The 20,368-nt window shown below is 38.3% G+C and overlaps 1 protein-coding gene across 3 annotated transcripts in view; it reads right to left on the bottom strand.

Annotated features, from left to right (window-relative positions):
* RLF (RLF zinc finger) overlaps positions 1–19,611 on the bottom strand; it is a 71,895-nt gene extending 52,284 nt beyond the window's left edge. Inside the window, exon 1 of one of the 3 annotated variants that reach the window (XM_001916449.6) lies at positions 19,304–19,611. In XM_001916449.6, the coding sequence (XP_001916484.1) occupies positions 19,304–19,537 (234 nt within the window). In that variant the 5' untranslated portion in view covers positions 19,538–19,611. The remainder of the gene's footprint in view (positions 1–19,303) is intronic. The other 2 variants (XM_070260236.1, XM_070260237.1) reach the window with 2 other exon arrangements.
* Between the last annotated feature and the right edge of the window lie 757 nt (positions 19,612–20,368).

Raw genomic sequence — 20,368 nt, forward strand, 5'->3', positions numbered from 1 at the left:
TTTAACCAAGAAAGTGAAAAACTTGCACAGTGAAAACTACAAAACCTTGCTGAAAGAAATTAAAGACGACACAAATAAATGGAAAGACATGACATGGAAATGTTCATGGATTAGAACACAATATTGTTAAGATGTCAATACTACCCAAAGCAATCTACAGATTCAATGCAATCCCTATCAAAATTCCAATGATAGCTTTTTGTTTTGTTTTGGAGAAACAGAAAAATCCATCCTGAAATTGATATGGAATTTCAAGGGACCCTGAATTGCGAAAACAATCTTGAAAAAGAAGAACAAAGTTGTAGATCTCATACTTCCTGATTTCAAAATCTTCTATAAAGTGATGGTACTCAAAGCAGTGTGTACTGGCATACAGACAGACACACAGATCAATGGAATACAACAGAGAATCCAGAAATAAACCCTCACATATAAGGTGAAATGATTTTCCACAAGGGTGCCAAGACCATTCAATGGGGGACAGGACAGTCTTTTCAACAAATGGTGCCAGGAAAATTGGATATCCATATGCAAAAGAATGAATTAAGACTTTTACCTTACAACATATGCAAAAATTAACTCAAATAGATTTAACAGCTAAAAGCATAGAACTTTCAGAAGAAAACAGACAGGAAAAGCTTAATGATATGGGATTTGGCAATGATTTCTTGGATGTGATACCAAAAGCACAAACAAAAGCAAAAATAGCTTAAATTGTACTACATCAAAATTAGAAACTTTTGTACACCAAAGGACACTACCAACATACTAAAAAGGCAACCCACAGAACGGGAGAAAATACTTGCAAATTATCTATCTGTTAAGGGATTAATATCCAGAATATATAAAGAAGACTTAAAACTCAGCAACGACAAAATAAAACAACCCAATTAAAAATGGGCAAAGGACTGGATTAGACATTTCTCCAAAGAAGATATTAAATGGCCAACAAGCACACATAAGATGCTTAGCGTCACTAATTAGGAAATGCAAATCAAAACCACAAGACACCACTTTACACCCATTAGGATAGCTATTATCAAAAAAAAAGAAAATAAGTGTTGGTGAGGATGTAGAGAATTTGGAACCCCTGTGCATTGTTAGTGAGAATGTAAAATGGTGGAGCCACTGTGGAAAATGGTATGGTGGTTCCTCCAAAAACGAAACACAATTTATCATATGAACCAGCAATTCCACTTCTGGATATATACGCAAAAGAACTGAAAGCAGGGACTTGAAGAGGTATTTGTACAATCATGTTCATTGCAGCATTATTTACAACAGCCAAAAGGAGAAAGCAAACCAAGAATCCATCAACAGATGAATGAATAAATAAATTGCGGTATATTCATACAATGGAATATTACTCAGCTCTACAAAGAAAGGAAATTTGACATATGCTACAACATGGATGAATCTTGAAGCCATCACACTACGTGAAATAAGCAAAGCATAAAGAGACAAATACTGTATAATTCCACTTATATGAGGTACCATAGTCAAATTCAGAGACGTAGACTAGAATGCTGGTTGCAGACACTGGGGAGTGGGAGGAATGGAGAATTAGTGTCTAATGGTTTCAGAGGTTCAGTGTGGGAAGATGAAAAAATTCTGGAGAGGAATGGTGGTGATGGTTGCATAACAATGGAATATATTTAATGCCACTGAACTATATACTTAAAAATTGTTAAAATGGCAAATTTTATATTATGCATATTTTACCACAATAAAAAAATATAAAAAAAAGAGTTACCTCTATGTCTCAACATTTTAGATTAGAAATTTTCAAGAAACAGAAGTAGGTGAGTGTGCAACAGGAAGACTAGAGAGAGAGAGGAGGATAAATTCAAATATCTCCCATTTTCTGCTTCAGTGAGTCACTACTACTAAAAGGATTGATCTGAAATACTTCTTAAATCTGGAGACTTTAAGATCCAAGCTTTATCACACTGGGGAAAAGTAACACAATTCTGAGGTAGCTGTGTAATAGAGTGAAATAACGTCCTTTGGGTGTGGATTCAAACCTCTGTCTCCATCATTTACCAGCTAACCTCTCTGGATCTTGGTTTTTTAAAATCAGTCAACTGAAATTGACTGAGTACTTATTTTGCGGCAGGCATTGTGCAATACAGATTTTTAAAAACTTGTAAAAATATATAACAAAATTTACCATCTTAATCATTTTTAAGAGTACAGTTCTGTGGCATTAAGTATATTTACACTGTTGTGCTATCATCACCAACATCCATCAACAGAACTCTTTTCATCTTGCAAAACTGAAACTGAACCCATTAAACAGTAACTCCCCATTTCCCTCTCCCTTCAGCCCCTGGCAACCACCCTTCTACTTCCTGTCTCAATGTGCAATACAGCTTTAATAATATTATACTTTCTATGTGAAAAAGCAACACAAGAGTGTGGTAATGGCATCAAGGTAGACAAATAGACCAATGGAACAGAATAGAGTCCAGAAATAGACCCACACACATACGGCTAATTGATTTTCAACAAGGTGCAAAGGCAATTTCTCAACTCAATGAGAAAGCAGTCTTTTCAAAAAATGATGCTGGAACATTTAGATATTCGTATTAAAAAAAAGAACTTCCATCCATCCCTCACATAATATACAAAAATTAACTCCAAATGGATCATAGATCTAAATGTAAAACTTAAAACAGTAAAATTTCTAGAAGGGAACAAAAGACAAAATCTTTGTGGTCTTGCGTTAGGTAGATTTCTCAGATATAAGATAAAAAACAATCTATAAACAAAAATGTTAATTAATTTAAGTTTATCAAAATTAACTTACGTTCTTCAAAAGATACTGTTAAGAGAATAAAAAGACAAGCCATAGCCTAGGAGAACTTCTTTGCAAAGCATGTACTATTTTCCTTGACCCTATCAGCTCTGTGGTTATAGAAGCAATCAACTTAACAGAAATAACCATGGCTTGGCTGCTCTTATGCCCACCTAATAATGTAGGACTTTTCTTTCCTGTTTGTCTCACCCAGTTTTTCCTGGAAGTTCTTGATGGTATCTCACATGAGTTCACCAACAGTTGTCCAGAACGAGTGACACTCTCCATGTTCTTCTGCTTCAGTTCACCCTTGTTGTGATCTGCTCCCTGCAAGCTGGTGAAAAGCACCTCAGCCTTTCCCCATGCCCACATCACCACAATGGAATCTGTGTCATGGCCAAGAGTGTTCCCTCCAGAGTCCCAAGTGAACCATAGGCAGAGAATGTGTGTAACTTAGAAATGATACAAATCACCATCCCCAATCTGTCTACCCTTTGGCATCTAAGCCCCAGCACTAAAAAAAAAGAGAATATCTATATCTATGTTATATTTTTGGTGAGGAAGATTGGCCCTGAACTAACATCAGTTGCCAATCTTCCTCTTTTTGCTAGAGAAAGATTGTCGGTGAGCAAACATCTGTGCCAATCTTCCTCCATTGCGTATGTGGGACACCACCACAGCACAGCTTCATGAGCAGTATGTAGGTCTGCATCCAGGATCCAAATCCGCAAACCCCAGGCTGCCAAAGCAGAGCGCACAAACTTAACCACTATGCCACCAAGCCAGCCTCAAAAAAAGAGGGAATGTATTTGATAAGGGTTTGTCTCCAGAAACACATTCCTCTCAAAACTCAATAATAAGATGACAATTTCTTTTCAATGTGCCAAAGATTTGAAAAGATATTTCACCAAAGATATAAGGATGGTAAATAAGCACATGAAAAGATACTCAACATAGTAAGTCATTAAGGAAATGCAAATTAGAACCACAATGAGCTACCACTAATTTTAGAATAGCTAAAATTAAAAAGACTGGCCACACTAAGTGGAAAGGAGGTGGAAAACTAGAACTCTCATACATTATTGGTGGGTATGTAAGATGATACAACTACTCTTAAAAACCCGTCACATGACCGAGCCATTCCACCTAGGTATTTACCCAAGAGAAAGAGAAAGTATTTGTCTACACAAAGACTTACACACAAATGTTCATAGCAGCTTTATTTGTAATAGCTAAAAACTGGTAACAAGCCAAATGTCTATCAACAGGTGAATGAATAAACAAATCATCATATAGCCATATTATGAATACTCAGGAATAAAAGCAATTAATTATTAATATATACATGAATTTGAAAATAATTATATTAAGTTAAAGAAGCCAAAGAGAAAGACTGGATAATTTTATTTATATAAAATTCTAAAAAATACAATCTAATCTATAGAGACAAAGCAGATCAACAGTTTGAGTGAGGGTGGAAACGTGTAGGGGAGGAAGGTAAGAAAGAAGAAATACAAAGGGGTAGGAAGAAACTTTTAGGGGTGATGGATTTGTTATCTTGATTAGGGTGATGCTTTCATGTGTATATAGATATGCCAAAGCTTATCAAATTGTACATTTTAAATATGAGCAGTTTATTGTAAGTCAATTATACCTCAATAAAAGTTTTTTAAAAAGACAAATGGGCAATAAAATGCACAAAATCATAAAAGGAATTTAAATAAATTTCAATGTCTTGATTGTCAGATTTTTAATTTTTACTGCAATAAAATATAAAACTTCTGTGCATAAAGATAACATAAAAAATGAAGAGATAAACTGGAAAGAAGATAATCCTAATGTCTATGACCAACAAAGGATTCATGTCTAGAATATATAACTTCATAAAAACTGTTATGAAAAAGACAACCTAACTGAAAAAAGGAGCAAAAAATAAGAAAAGGCAATTCACAGAAGAGGAAATCTGAATAGCAATAAATATATACTAAAAAGATAAAGAACCCTTCCCAAGTAAACAGAAAAAAACAAAACCACAATGAGATACCACAGTCCACTCATCAGAATAGCTAAAATTAAACTGTGTGACTACACCAAGTACTGGCAAGAACGTGGGGCAACAATAACTTTCATACTGATAACTAGCACAAACTGCTGCAAATACTTCGGAGAGCAACTTGGCAGTATTTATTATAATTGAAGATAGACCTATATATGAACCCAGGAATTCCACTGCAAGCATAAACCCTAAAGAAATTCTTGCACCCATGTATCAAGATATACTGGAAAGATATCCACCCCAGCAGTTAATGTAAATACCTTTAAATCCAACAACAAAAGAATAGACAAATGAACTGTGATATATTTACATAATAAAATACTACACACCAGTGAAAAATGAATGCATCAAAGCTATACATACCACTATAGATGAATCTTAGAAACATACTGAATTTTAAAAGCCTAAGAATACACACAGTACATCATTTAAGCAAAGCTACAAAATACTACTATACATTGTGTTGAAATGCACAAATGCAAAGCATAAAGATGCAGGGGAATGATTAAATACTAAAATCGGGATGGCAGTGAGAGGGACATGGTATCTGTGAAAGGATACATAGTTAGCTTCAATCGTTTTATTTCTTAGGTTGTGTGCACTTTAGTACGTTCTTTACTACTTTGCATGTTGGAGATATTTTATTTTTCAAAAAGTTACATACCCGTCAAAGTTCTGAGCAAAATGGATTTCCAACCTATATTCCCTATACCCAGCCCAGAGGGATCTACTCAGGAAGCTACTGGAGAGTACCCTCCCATATCCAAAATATAAGAGAGTAAAACAAGAAAAAGACATGACGGCCAGGAAATAGAGGATCTAACAAGAGAGAGAAGCCAAAACAAGCACTAAAACAATAGCTGATAAAATGGAAATTATTTAAAAGGGTAATACACAAGTACAAAAACAAGTAACATAAAGTGAATGTCCCATTAATTCTTCACTGAAAGGCAACAAATAACACTTTTGTGTAATTGTAATTGTCTTTCACAACTTTTTCTATATATCACTGCTTTATAAAATGAGATAGTTTTCTAACTTTTTTTTAAAACAACGCATCTTGGATATCCTTTCATATCAATACATATAGCACTACCTTTTTTGCCTGTTTAAACTTTATTCGAAAAAATACTGAAATACAAAAAAGTAAAATTCACACAATCACACCACCTACAAATTTTGTCTGCAATAAAGAAGTGAAAGATCACACCTGTGTTCCATTCCCACTCCTCACCCCCAAATAACTCCTATAAACAATTTCGTGCATATGCCTTATATACAAAGACAACAGCTTTCTAATTCTTTGTAATAATCTCCTGGGTTCAAATGTTTTATGGCTCTGGGATGTTCAAAGGGTACTTAGTTTTTGGCATTTCCAAACCTAAAATATCTCTAAAAACCCTCATCCAGTCCAAGATGGATTCCTGGCATTTCTGCTCTTCCTTAAATTAGTAGGGTCTTCCCTTCTTTTTTTTTTTTTTTTTTTAAAGATTTTACTTTTTCCTTTTTCTCCCCAAAGCCCCCCGGTACATAGTTGTGTATTCTTCGTTGTGGGTTCCTCTAGTTGTGGCATGTGGGACGCTGCCTCAGCGTGGTCTGACGAGCAGTGCCATGTCCGCGCCCAGGATTCGAACCGACGAAACTCTGGGCCGCCTGCAGCGGAGCGCGCAAACTTAACCACTCGGCCACGGGGCCAGCCCCCGGGGTTCTTCCCTTCTTAATCACACATTTGCTTTAAATTTTTACTTTAGCAACCGACATCAATGAAGCTGATAATACAAAAGTAGCATGAAAAATCATTTCTTTATAACCTATTTGGAAAAGAGCAATAATGTTGCTTATTCAAAATGATTTATATTAGACTTCAAAATTATTATGCAATACTTAGGCACTGGGAATTGTTTTACTTATGTTCCTGTTGCCTAAGGACAAACTAGCTGGAAGGTGGATAAATACACATGATCAAACACTGACTACTGCTGTATTGTATCATAAGCAAATCTAACACAAAAAATTGTTGAATATGTATATTTTCCGCTAGACAGTAAACTCACAAAGGACAAGAACCACATCTGTTTTTTCATCAAAGCAGACCAGAACCCAGCATACTGAGTAGTACATAGCAGGTATTCTGTAATTATTTGCTTTTGATGCTTGACACTATTGTTAAAGGATATGCTAACTTATTTTTCAGGTTTGATTAAGACAGTTTTTCAGACACATATCTTTGATTAGAGTGAAATATACCTATATACTAAAACAAATTCAACTAAGTAGATTTGATTCCAAATTCTCATTGCTTCATTCAAACCCTATAAAGGAGGAGAGCGGCAAAATGTTGAACAAACTGCACTTGTGAAATTTTAAAAAGGGAATGCTTAGATCACATTTTTCGTTTTTTAGATCATATTTTTTAGAAGGGTGCTCACATCAGATTACAATGATACACTAGTCCTGAATTTTGTCTGGTGGCAAACAGATATGCCAAAGTTCAGAGCTATTGCTACCATAGCCTATTCTGATCCTCAGCTAGCACCCTAGATTGAGAGGGCGTTCCCCCTTAAAAGCTTTAAGCTGGAAAGGGAATGGGCTGGATAACCTCTAAAGTTCTTCCCCTAAACATAAGATTCTACGATTTTATGAAAACACGGCCAGCTTTTCCCCAGGGACTCAAATCTAATGTACTACAAATTCAAATCATTTTTGATATATGCATATTTCAGTAAAACGAAATACATAATTTAAATACCAAACAATAAACCAAAGTTAAAGCCAATAGCCAAAAGAATCAAAAATATTTTAATATAGAATGATCTGTTGGTTGCAACAGATCAAATCCATTATACCCACTATAAACCCCAAAGAGCACCCACAGTGCTTCAATATAGCAGACATTCATTGTAAATTATACTTCCAGTCTACAAAGCTCATCATATGCTCTCTAAATCTAAAACTATGCTAGCAAATGCTCTGTAAAGATCTAGGAAACTTCTTTTTTCTTTCAATAGGCTGTACATTGACCGGAAAATAGAAAAAGCTGCTCTACATGAAATTCTTTTGTAAAATAATATTCAAGATAGAAAGGAAATAAAGAAATTGACACAGTGGATACCTATCTGCTACCAAAAGCTATGCTAAGGGCAGTGTTGTACTGTTCCATTTGATCCTCACAACCAACCATGGGGTAGTTTTCTATTATCCCCAATTTTATAGACAAGAATATAGTTCCAAAGCAAGTTGTTGGAATGAAGAGTTAAAGTGAAATCTCCTAACTTCAAATCTACATTCTACTGGATATGTTCTCCATTTCATAAGACAATAAAACATCAGACTGACCAAACGTGGTGTTTTATCCACACTTACTGTCAGAACTCAGGGATAATCTGCTCTAGATTTAACATTTTCATTTACCAAGTTCTTTAAATGCTGAAATCAAGATTTCACTATGGGGGCCGGCCCCGTGGCCAAATGGTTACGTTTGAGCGCTCCACTTCGGCTGCTCAGGGTTTCACCGGTTTGGATCCCAGGCACAGATGCAGCACTGCTCATCAAACCATGCTGAGGCAGCATCCCATATAGCACAACCAGAGGCACTCACAACTAGAATATACAACTATGCATTGTGGGGCTTTGGGGAGAAGAAGAAGAAGAAAAAAAAGAAGATTGGCAACAGATGTTAGCTCAGGTGCCTATCTTAAAAAAAAAAAAAGATTTCACTATGAAGGAAAAAGCCAAGTAAGGATAGTGAGCATGACAACTAATGTAAACACACAATTTCAGTTCAAATTAGTAGAGTGGTTTCCACTGGGATGCACGTTTACCCTAGAGGAGTAAATAATAACCTATGAGGGGGAAGGAATATATTAATAATACTCTTATTTAAATGAGTTTTCAAAAATCTCATCCCTTTTATATTTTTCTGTTTGCTTATAACATATCGGTACTGTACAAATAAAACATATTAGGGCTGGCCCGGTGGCACAGCCGTTAAGTTCGCACGTTCCGCTTCTCGGCGGCCTGGAGTTCACCAGTTCGGCCCCCGGGTGTGGACATAGCACTGCTCATCAAGCCATGCTGTGGTAGGCATCCCACATATAAAAGTAGAGGAAGATGGGCATGGATATTAGCTCAGGGCCAAGCTTCCTCTCCTCAGCAAAAAGAGGAGGACTGGCACAGTAAGCTCAGGCTAATCTTCCTCAAAAAAAAAAAAAATTTAAATATTCATTTATTTCAATAAGGATGCACAAGACAAATGTTTGGAGATGATTCAGAAAACAATCCTTAGCAAATGTTTTTCAACAGAATGATATAATTTTGGAGGAGAATCAAACCTTAAAGGTCATCTCATTTAAGCAATTTGAGGCCCCAAATAAACTCATGTGGCCCAACGTCAAACACCCATTTGGTGGCACTTGATTTGAAAAGATATAAAGGTAACAATATAAGTTAGCTAATGGAAAGCACTAGGGTCTTTCCAGTTATTTAGCTATAACTTAGTCTTCCCAGACTCTAACAGCATTGATATATAAGAGATTAATAAATGTTTGTTGGAAATGAGCACACTGAAAATCTCTCACAGCAACAAGCAATTACTAATCAATCACTATTGGAATGTATTATACATTCCAATGGCTTCAGGTTAGGTTGCAACTAACTATATGTTTTGCTTCTTGAGAACCTCAAAGCAGCATGGAATCTCAAGATTACATGATCATAACTCGATGATTAAACACAATCAAATTTTAATGACTTTTAACTAGCAACATTTTAAAATACAGGTATGTAAAAATAAAAAGTAAAAATAAACCTCACAGGAAAAAATTTAAATATCTAATACATAGAAAAAATAAGCAAATGCTGTTAAAATGCAAATTAATATAAGTGTGATAATTTTTTACTATTAGATTGGCAAATATTAAAAAGTTCAATAACACCAGAGTTGGCAAGGATACAGTGAAACAGGGACTCTCAAACACTATTGGTAGAAGTACACATTCAGCTTTTTGTAATCCAGTATTCATGAAAATTCAAAATAAGCATTCTCTTTAATCCAGTAATTTTTAATTTCCGGAATTTATACTATAGATATAAATAACCAATGTTTAATGTTCAAGGATGTTCACTACATTATTTGTGTTAACAACAAAAAAGAACACAGATGGTTTATTCTGGTACCATGTTCACCATGTACTGACACACAAAATTGTCTTCAATATATTAAATTAAAAAGTGAATTACAGAAGAGTGTGTATTTTGAGTTTTTAAGAATACACAAGAGACTGTTAACTCCTCTGGGGAGTGACTGGAGGGATGGAGGGCACAGGAGACTTTGACTTTCCCCATAAACCTTTTGTAGCATTGCATTTTATGCCTTGAGCACTGCTTTGATAGTTTAAAAAAATTTTTTTTAATTAAGAATGTTAAAGGTTTTGCTACCCGTAGAATTTAAAATCCATGAGGTTTCAATGGAATGCTATGTAGCTTTTTAAAATTTTTTTTAAATAAGCCTTCACTTTATTTTTTATTTTTATTTTTTTTGAGGAAGATTAGCCCTGAGCTAACTGCTGCCCATCCTCCTCTTTCTGCTGAGGAAGACTGGCCCTGAGCTAACATCCATGCCCATCTTCCTCTACTTTTATATGTGGGATGCCTACCACAGCATGGCTTGCCAAGCAGCGCCATGTCTGCACCTGGGATCTGAACCTGTGAACCTGAGGCCGCCAAAGCGGAACGTGCACACTTAACCGCTGCGCCACCAGGCCAGCCTCTATGTAGTTTTTTTTCTAATGGGATAAATGTGTGTATTCCACATGGAAAGATGTCGATAATACATTAAGTGAAATAAGGAAGTTTTAGTATAAAGTTTGATATTATTTTTCTAAAAACAGTACATATACATGTACATAGCATATAGAAAAATTCTGTAAGTATACATTTCCAAACTGTTAACCTAGGAAAACATAGTATTGGGATATAAGGGTGTATGTGACAGTTTTCATCTTTACTCTCTCTTCTTTTCATTGTTCTAATTTTTAACAGTTAGAATGTATTCATGGGTCCAGCCCCATGGCCAAGTGGTTAAGTTCGCGCACTCCACTTCAGCGGCCCAGGGTTTCACTGGTTCGGATCCTGGGAGCGGACATGGCACTGCTCATCAGGCCATGCTGAGGTGGCGCCCCACACAGCACAACCAACTGCACTTATAACTAGAATATACAACTATGTACTGGGGGGCCTTGGAGAGAAGAAGGAAAAAAAAAAAGATTGGCAACAGCTGTTAGCTCAGGTGCCAATCTCTAAGAATAAAAAGAAAATATTCATGAATTGCTTCAGCAATTAAACATTTTAACATTTATATATACACACATACTATATATGTATTTTTCCAAAAATTAGATAAATATACCAAGCTATGAACAGTGAGATTACATGGGACTTTCACTTTCTGCTTTATGCATTTATACCTCTTAGGTTAAGCTTTTAGAACGAGCATGTATTAGTTTGGAATCACAAAGTACATACATATATTTAGTTTTATTACTTTAAGATAACATATATTTTAAACATATATATGAAAAAAGCAACCTAAAGAAAACAAAATTACAAGTAACAGCAGGCCAATTTTATACAACCATATATCATAAAAATGCAATTCTCAAGCTAGGCCATTCATTCTATCGTATCTGGTAATAATTCTTATAAGTGTCCATATTAGTAAAGTATTCTTGTGTTGGCTAATGTGACATACTCAGGTTATATCCTTGGGAGTAAAAATACTATGAAATCAAATGTCAGCACAATAAGCTACTAGACCCCCCCAAAAAAGGACAAGAAAGGCACTTAAACATTAAAGACGGGCCAGCACGGTGGCACAGCAGTCAAGTTTACACATTCCGCTTCTCAGCGGCCCAGGGTTTGCTGGTTCAGATCCCGGGTGCAGACATGGCAACGCTTGGCAAAAGCCATGCTGTGGTAGGCGTCCTACATACAAAGTAGAGGAAGATGGGCATTGGATGTTAGCTCAGGGCCAGTCTTCCTCAGCAAAAAGAGGATTGGTAGTGGGTAGCTCAGGGCTAATCTTCCTCAAAAAAAAAAAAAAAATTAAAGAAATCAGGCACAGCACAAAAATGAAGAGAAACAAATACATTAGTAGTTTCCAGGCTAGCTAATGTTGCAGAAATATGGGTAAACCTAAATGAATAAACCTGAATTCAAGATATGCCTGAAATATAAGTCATTCTCAACTTCCAAAAAATTATAATACTGTACACTGAAATATTTTTCATATAGGACAATAAGTATAATTTAAAACCTGCAAAAACTTTGGAGGGATTTTTTTTTTTCCATAAAAAGCTCACAGTCATGTTTTAGGCTGAAACTAGGGAACCAAAACCCAGTAGTCTACAGAAATATACGGCAATCAACTCTTCACCAGAGTGTTTTGCCTTACCTTAATGAAAGAAAAGCATGTGATTTTTGGGCTGACACAGGGTTCAGAACACAGCATTACGTTAAATGTTTGGACCTGCTAAATTTAGCAAATGCTGCACAACACTTAATGTTTCTCTAGGAGATTCACAGTGCAACTTAACATATAAAAGGACACCTTAAAAAACACTTATCCTGGGCAGGTCCCCTGGCCTAGTGGTTAAGTTTCATGCTCTGCTTCAGTGGCCAGGGTTCAGTTCCCGGGTGCAGACCTACACTACTCGTCAATGGCCATGCTGTGGTAGCAATCCACATACAAAAAGAGGAAGACTGGCCCAGATGTTAGCTGAGGGCAAATCTTCCTCAACCAAAAATGAGGAAGATTGGCAACAGACATTTGCTCAGGGTTTATCTTCCTCAGGGAAAAAAAAATACTTATCCCAACTTATATGAACACAGAATCCTTATTTCAAGAAGTACTTACCAATACACACATCTCACGGAACAAAACACAGTTTACGAAATGCTGATATAGGAAAAAGAGCATGGGCTCTTTTGTTACAGCTTACTTATTAACTAAATGCCCCTAGCACAGTTACTTAACTTTCCTGGGCCTCAGTTTTCCATCTGTAAAATGAAAATAATATCACCTACTCAAGTGCTTGCCACATAAAATATGCTCGATAAATTAAACAGCCCCTCTCATTTTTCTTATGATAGCTTGTCTGTTGGTTTTACACAAGCAATGACAGTTTTAGGAATCTATTTTTTATACCATCTTGCTCAATCCCTTATCCATCTTCAGGTTTTCAAGTATGGTGTCAATCACACCAAAATAATGGTTTCAATCTGGCTAAGCAAACCTTGTGGAAAAAGTCATTACTTTAAATATTTGTGGAATATAAGCAGGCATAGGAAGTTCTTAAAAAACATAGATAAAATAAAAATGAGGTTCTACTCTTACGTAATCAAGATACAAAGAACACTAAGACCTAATCCCTGCTGAGTAGCAGCATAAACTAGCTGACAAAAAATGTCCCTGTTTCTTGATAAAGACCGGTAAGACTTGCTTGTTACCCTCAGGAAGTCTAGGTGGCGATTTAAGGAAGAGAGGAGATGAAAGATCAACAAATATTGAGTACCCATCAAGTTCCAGGGGCCATCCTAGGCACTTAGGTAAACAAAATAGTCAACACCCTCAGAATGCTTACATTCCAGGTGGGGAGACAAACAAACAGACAGATAGTAGTCAGTGACTTGAAAAAATACAAAGCAGTGTTAAGGAGTTGGAAGAATACAGGAAAGAGCTGTTTTAGATAAGACAGTCAGAAAGGCCTCTGGGAGAGGTGACAGGTGTCTACACTGAATGAAAACAAAGTACATTTTAGCTTGCCAGTGATTCACAGTCTTGAAATAAGAGGTGCTCTCTATTTAGATTTTTTATTAACATTGTTCAGAAGAGCGTGATCTACAGGTAGACAAAGCCACAGTATACACGAGACTGGATGGCACCACAATAAATGGCATCACCCAAAGTTCCCACTGCTTCAACAGGTCGCATTTATAATACGTTTTGGTTATATGCACTACAAACGTAGCTTTTGCTATTGTAACTACCTCTCATCTAGTTCTATCTAGACATTGCCCAAAAGAAGGCAGCACAAGGAGAAAAACTAATGCACTAAAAAGTCTTTAAAATGAATGAAAGAGGTAATGCTCAAGAGTATTCATGGCCACCAACCCCAAGGAGTTAGGAAGAGTGATCCTCCCCATCTCAACATCTCCAAACTGCTTTCCTATTAGGCTAACTCTTCCTAACTACCAGAATGCCTACCATTTTCTCCCTCCATCAACACTAGCCCTCCTTCTACACATCTAAGTGTGTACATTATTAAATGAATGGAGGCTAAGTTGCCAGTAACATCTTCAAGAAATGACCAGTATCTCCTATCCTGTTCCTTGACAGTAATTTCATATGGTAAAATTGCTTTTTTACATACTAGGTTTTACTTTAGGTGTTCCTTTTGGGTACTCTTCTCTTGTGTGTATCATCAAGTCCTTACAATATAATTCATTCAACAAATTAGTTTTGTGTACCAGGTACTGTATTAATTGCTGAGTACCAAGTATACAAAAAAACGAAACAAGACCCCTGCTCTTGTTGGCTTACTAGTCAAAGCAAGAGACAAACATGGAAACAAACATTCAGGCGCCACACTTATGTACAAGATGCTACTGAATATACTAAGTGAAAGAATCACTTCACTCTGTCTGCTGAAATCTGAAAACACTTCTGAAAGACTGTAAATATTTGAGCCAGGTCTTAAAGGATAAATAGGCAGATGGGAAGGGAGGATCCTGGGGTTAATCAGTCAGACTGAGAGATGGACAGTGTTGTGAAGGTGGACCAAAAAAATAAAGAGGCTAGAAAGGTGGCTGCTGGGGGGTGGGCGGGGGCGGGGGGGGGGGGGGGGGAGCGTGGGTGGTCCAGATTCTAATAGGCTTTGTATGCCAGGCTAACAAGTCTGAATTTTATCTTGCCTTTGGGGCAGGAGGCCATTGAAGAATTTTAGGGAATAACGTGACTAACAGGATTATATTTACAATTTAGAAAGAACACCCAAATAGATGGTAGATAAGGCCAGTCAGAAGGCAAGGGAGATTAGTGAAGAGGTTGCCGCAATAGGATATTATGAAGCCTGAACCAAGAAAGTGACAGTAAGAAAGAAAATCAAGAGTTAAAACCATAGGTATGCACAAAGTATCAAAAGAACACAAACTAAGAGGAACTCTACCTAGTGAAATCAGAGAACGCTTCACAGAGGAGGTAATATTTGCACTGAGCCCTAGAGAAGGAAAATTTCCCATGCAGAAAGTGAGGAAAAAGACAGAATAGCACAATGAAAGGGAAAGACATAAGAACGCTTGATGACCTGAGAGCTTGTTAAAGCAGTAATTCTCTCCTTTTGGAGATCAGTCAGTCAGTTGGTAATATTTACTGAAAGCCTAATATGTCTTGGATCAAAGAATCAAATGAGACTTAAGATTATCTTTCCCAAAATGATGCACTTAGAAATTCACAGTCAAAATTTTAACCAGAGTAACAAGTGAGATGACACTTTGGTCCACGGACTCCAAGTAAAGCACCCTCAAATAAGTAAGAATAGGACTGGGGTGATGGGATTGGCTAGGTAAGAGCTGAAAAGTAAGGGGGGCAGGGTTGTGAAGACTTTTTAGCCCAAGGCTAAGAAATGTGATAACTCAGACAATTCCGGGGGCATGGTTTTTTTTCTTTTTACAGAGATTGTCTTACATAGTACACACAATAATGTATTTACATACAGAACAATAAGTACTATTATTATTTCACTTGCAAATGCGAAAACTAAGATTCAAAGAAAGTAACATGCCCAAGGTACCACAGCTAATTTAAATGGTGAAGCCAGTATGCCTATCTGACTTAGACCCTTTGTACTCAATTACTAATCTAGGAAAAACTGAAAAATATGCAGTAATTATCTATTTTAACCACTGAAAAATCTACAAAATCACTGTTAGCCCAGAACCTAAAAATGTCTCACATAAACAAGGTTTACTCATAAAACTACTTTGCCTGGTATTCTCAAAGTATAATCATTCACTTAATTAATTTCAAGTTTATTAATGAAGTCTACCTAAAAAGTCTTCAACATGTGTGTTACAAATAGAACTACCAGTTGTAAAACTTCAGGAATTTTGGTTTCCAAAATACAGCAAAAACTTGAGAAGGTATCATCAATTTTTCAGCAAACAAAGAAAGACTGTTTTCTGGAGTTAATCTTATCCACACTGTCTGGCAGACAATGTTTTCAGAAAAGAAACCAAGGGAAAGAAGAAGAAGAAGAAGAAAAAAACCCCACATCGCATAGTCACTGAATACAAATTCTCACTCAATACAACTTGATCTAAGTATCATTTTCTTAGTAACTATTACTTCTGGAGTTTCGTTTTTATCATCTTCACAAACTTCTGAAAATTGAAAACATGCCCAGAATGAAACAAGCTTCTCTATCCTTTCATATGTTAGTTTATTTCTTGATTTGGTGCAATTCCAAAGATAGAGCCATTTCTTCTCAGCGCTGCAAGAGATGGAGATCCAGTCTGTTGCCTGAGGGATCTACCTGAAACAATCTAAGTTTTTAGGACAACATTTCTAAACTAAACATCTGATGAAGATACTTTTGTGGCAGTTAAGCATCCCAGAGAGCTCAGGTCAGGGCTTTATGATAATGTAATGCTACTACCTATCTTTACATATTATCCGCTTGTAGAGGGCAGGTACCTATCTCCAGCGCTCAGTGCAATGTCAGGCACACACACAATCAGTGTTTCCTAAGAGGATGAATAAATCTTATTCTGCCTTTCAAACGTGAAACCAAGAGCTACTCAACCAAATTTGGATGGAGAAATTTTTCCTGCTTCATTATAAATTTTTATTTTTATTTTTTTTCTGTATCTGGTGAGCAAGGACACCCTAAGTTGATTTTATCTGGGCTACTGGAAAAAATGTGACACAAATATTGTGACAAATATTGCAAAGAGCTGTATGTAAACTTTATCTGCTATTGTTTGTATAAAGCATTACAAGGAGATAAAGATCAGAGAACAAAATATAATTTCACAGTCATAGTTTGCCCAAGGTTATTAGCTAGTAAGTGGTAGAGCTGCAATTAGGACCCAACTAACTCCCAATCCAATGTCCTTTCTATTACGATATATCGTCACAGGAACACCTTTTCTTATTTCATTTATTAGTCCAAAAAATGTTCTCCGAAAAATGTTAGGCCAAAAAATATCTCCATAGAAAAGACAAATTACAGGGGCCGGCCTGGTGGTGCAGCAGTTAAGTTCGCACATTCTGCTTCTACGCGGCCCGGGGTTTGCCGGTTCAGATCCCGGTGCGGACATGGCATCGCTTGGCAAAAGTCATGCTGTGGTAGGCATCCCACTTACAAAGAAGAGGAAGATGGGCATGGATGTTAGCTCAGGGCCAGTCTTCCTCAGCAAAAAGAGGACTGGCAGTAGTTAGCTCAGGGCTAATCTTCCTCAAAAAAAAAAAAAAAGACAAATTATAAAAGTTCTTTTTAAGAAAATTCTTCTGTGCCCTCACATCTCTAGACATCCCCAAGACTCAAGACATGAAAGCATTCAGTTAAAATAAGAGCTGCAAGCACTAGGCATAAAGCAAAAAATATATATAGTATCCTTTGAAAAGCTTCAATTTGATTGGTTACATTCATTCTTGTTATCTTTCTAGGAAGACAACTCAAGCTTAGAAACCTTACCCCAAACTCTCAGTTCTTCTCCGGTCCTCCTCCCCACTCTTCTTTGTCCCATTAGCTCCCCCTTCTTCCAAAGCACTGTTTTCCTTCTCCTCTCTACCTTTGGCACTGGAATGCTCCCCCGACACACCTTCACATGACTCATTTTCATCCTTTCAGCCAAGGAGCCTTCCTGGACCACCCTATCTAAAATGGCTTCTCCCAGTTACTTCTTTCTAAGTACACATCACAATCTATAGTTCACCTTTTTATTTACTTTTACTAGTTAACTGTTGTTGGCATCGGGATGTCGCATGAGATCTCCCCTCACCGCTGTCTCTACAACACCTCCTTTTCCATCATTACCAAAACTGCATGCGGTGAGTGCTGTCTTATGTTTCCTCAGCACTTAGTAAAGTGTCTGACACCATCCTAAGGAGTCAGTAAAAGTTTGTAGAATAAATGTGTGTAGTAAGTACGAACGCTCATTACTAGGAAGGAAGCAAAGAACATCTTAATACCTCATAGTGCAGAAATGCTGCAGGCTGTAGACACAAAAACTGGAGCGATACAATGTATGGAAAAATTAGCAAAGACAAAATTCCATTCAAAGAGATGAGGTGCTTCTGGCTCAGCTGAGAGGAGGGAGAAAAGCCAATCAAGCAAGTCCATTTTTGATTCTCCTCCGGACCAAAAGAGCAAATTGTCCCCCAAAATTATAACTTTGGAACACCGCAATTTATTCAGCACACTCAACTACTCATTAAGAGTCTAAGTACCAACATACTAGGATTATTTTGCATTCTCTAAGGTATACCAGGTGAGGAACAGAGGCATGGCTCTGAAACCTGATAAAACAAACAGCAGAAACAATAATGGCATATCGTTACATCTATAAAGGACTCGAAAACATTGAGAAAAACCTCGGAGCGATCATGGAGACTAAACTAAACACATCAATAAATATGTAAATCACAGGTTAGGACCCACTATGGCACAGAAATGGTCACACAACTGGCAAAAGAGACCACACGCCACATCTTCCTCGATCCTCTTCTACTCAAGGGACCAAACCGCCACTACAAGGCTCACCAGCCTCATTCCTGGTAGCACAATCCTCAAAGGAGTACAGAAGGGGCGAAAGGACGGCTTAAACGTCAAAAAAAAAAAAGCGCAAAAACCCAACCACCACGCGGCTCCGCAATCTCTAATCATGAAACCCTAGACGCCTTTCAAAGCCAACTGTCATACCTTTTAAGGGACCAAGAAGATGTTCACTCCAAAGATAAGTCTCTGGCCACAACACATATCTCCGGATTATTCAGAAAAACCCAGGTTTTCCAGTTTGGAGATATGCACTCTACTCAAAAAAGGATCTCCTGGCAGGAACGAGTAATCAATCCCTGAGGGGGCAATGGCGCTCCAACCACTCGGCCGGGGCACGGGCACCGGCGACAGGGCACGGCCCTTCCTGGGAGCCGCGGGGGCCCTCCGGGCTCCTCTGTCCGGCCCAGCGCAACCCGCCCTGGTGGTAGCCAAAGTCGGGCAGCGGCGGAGGGGGGCCAGCGGTTGAGCTTCCGAGCTGGGCCTTCCCGGCCCGGGGGCGCGGCGAGACACGGAGGTGGCGCCTTTCAGCGCGGCCCCGGCCGCGGCGTCGGCTCCGGGGCCTCTTCCCCTGGCCTCCCCGCCCCGCCGCCTTCGGCCAGCCAGTCAGCCTCTCACCTGGCAGAAGCTCCGGCAGTAGTTCAAAGATGAGACCTCCGACACCTCCTGCTCCCTCAGCTCTGTCTCTAGCTGCCACAGACACGGTCGCAATCCCGGGGCTCCCGGCGCCGGAGATGCGGGGCGATGACCCCGAGCCATGGACTCCGTCTCGGTTCCGTCTCCGGCTCCGGCTCCCGCCGGAGCCTCGGCCCCGGCGGCGGCGGCGGCGGCGTCTCCCTTTCCGTCCGCCATCTTCCCACGGCCCAGCAGCGCGTAGGCAACCAAGCCACGTGACTCAGCCCTGGCCCCGCCCCCGGCCGCCCGCGCGTGCTGACGCACTCCCTAGCGACGCCGGCGCCCGCCGGATTCCGTCACGCGGCCTCGGGGCGCTCCTGCTCTCGGCGGCCCCCGCATCCGCCGCCCTGGCAACAGCCTGTCAACAACTGGCCAGAGGCGTGTTCCCATCTCAGCCCTGGCAGACCCTTTGGAGTCATGGGGTCGTGGAGCCACACATACCTGTAGACATGATCTAGATATGAGGGGGAGGACGTTTGAGCTGCGATCTGAAGAATGAGAGAAAGGTGCCCTGAGAAGAGCCTACAAAAAAGCATCTTCAGTAGAAGGAAAATAAGCAGCAGAGGTTGTGAGGCCCAAATGAAGACCAGCTCCATGGGAACTTGATTTATAACAGAGATGTTGTTACAGGTCGGGAGGGAAAGGATGAGCTCTTCAATAAATGGCGCTGAGATGGTTTTTCCAAAAAGGGGGAAAAAAGATTTCTACTCAAACCATATCCAAAAATAAATCCCAGATAAAGACCTCAAAAATATTTTTCAGAAAATACTAAATATCTTTACGATATCAAAATAGGGAAGAATTTCTTAAATAAGATCCAAAAAGCACAAACCATAAGGGAAAATATTGTTGAATTTGCCTTTAAATTTGTTAATTCTGTAATAAGTTTTAAGAGACAGCAGAGGAGAACATGTAGTTTACATTTTAATGAACAAATGTGGTTAAATGTCAATGTTATTTATATTCGTGTGTTAATTTTTTTTTTTTTTGAGGAAGATTAGCCCTGAG

The sequence above is a fragment of the Equus caballus genome, chromosome 2 (genome assembly GCF_041296265.1).
Source record: "Equus caballus isolate H_3958 breed thoroughbred chromosome 2, TB-T2T, whole genome shotgun sequence".
In the NCBI taxonomy this organism is placed as follows: Eukaryota; Metazoa; Chordata; class Mammalia; order Perissodactyla; family Equidae; genus Equus; species Equus caballus.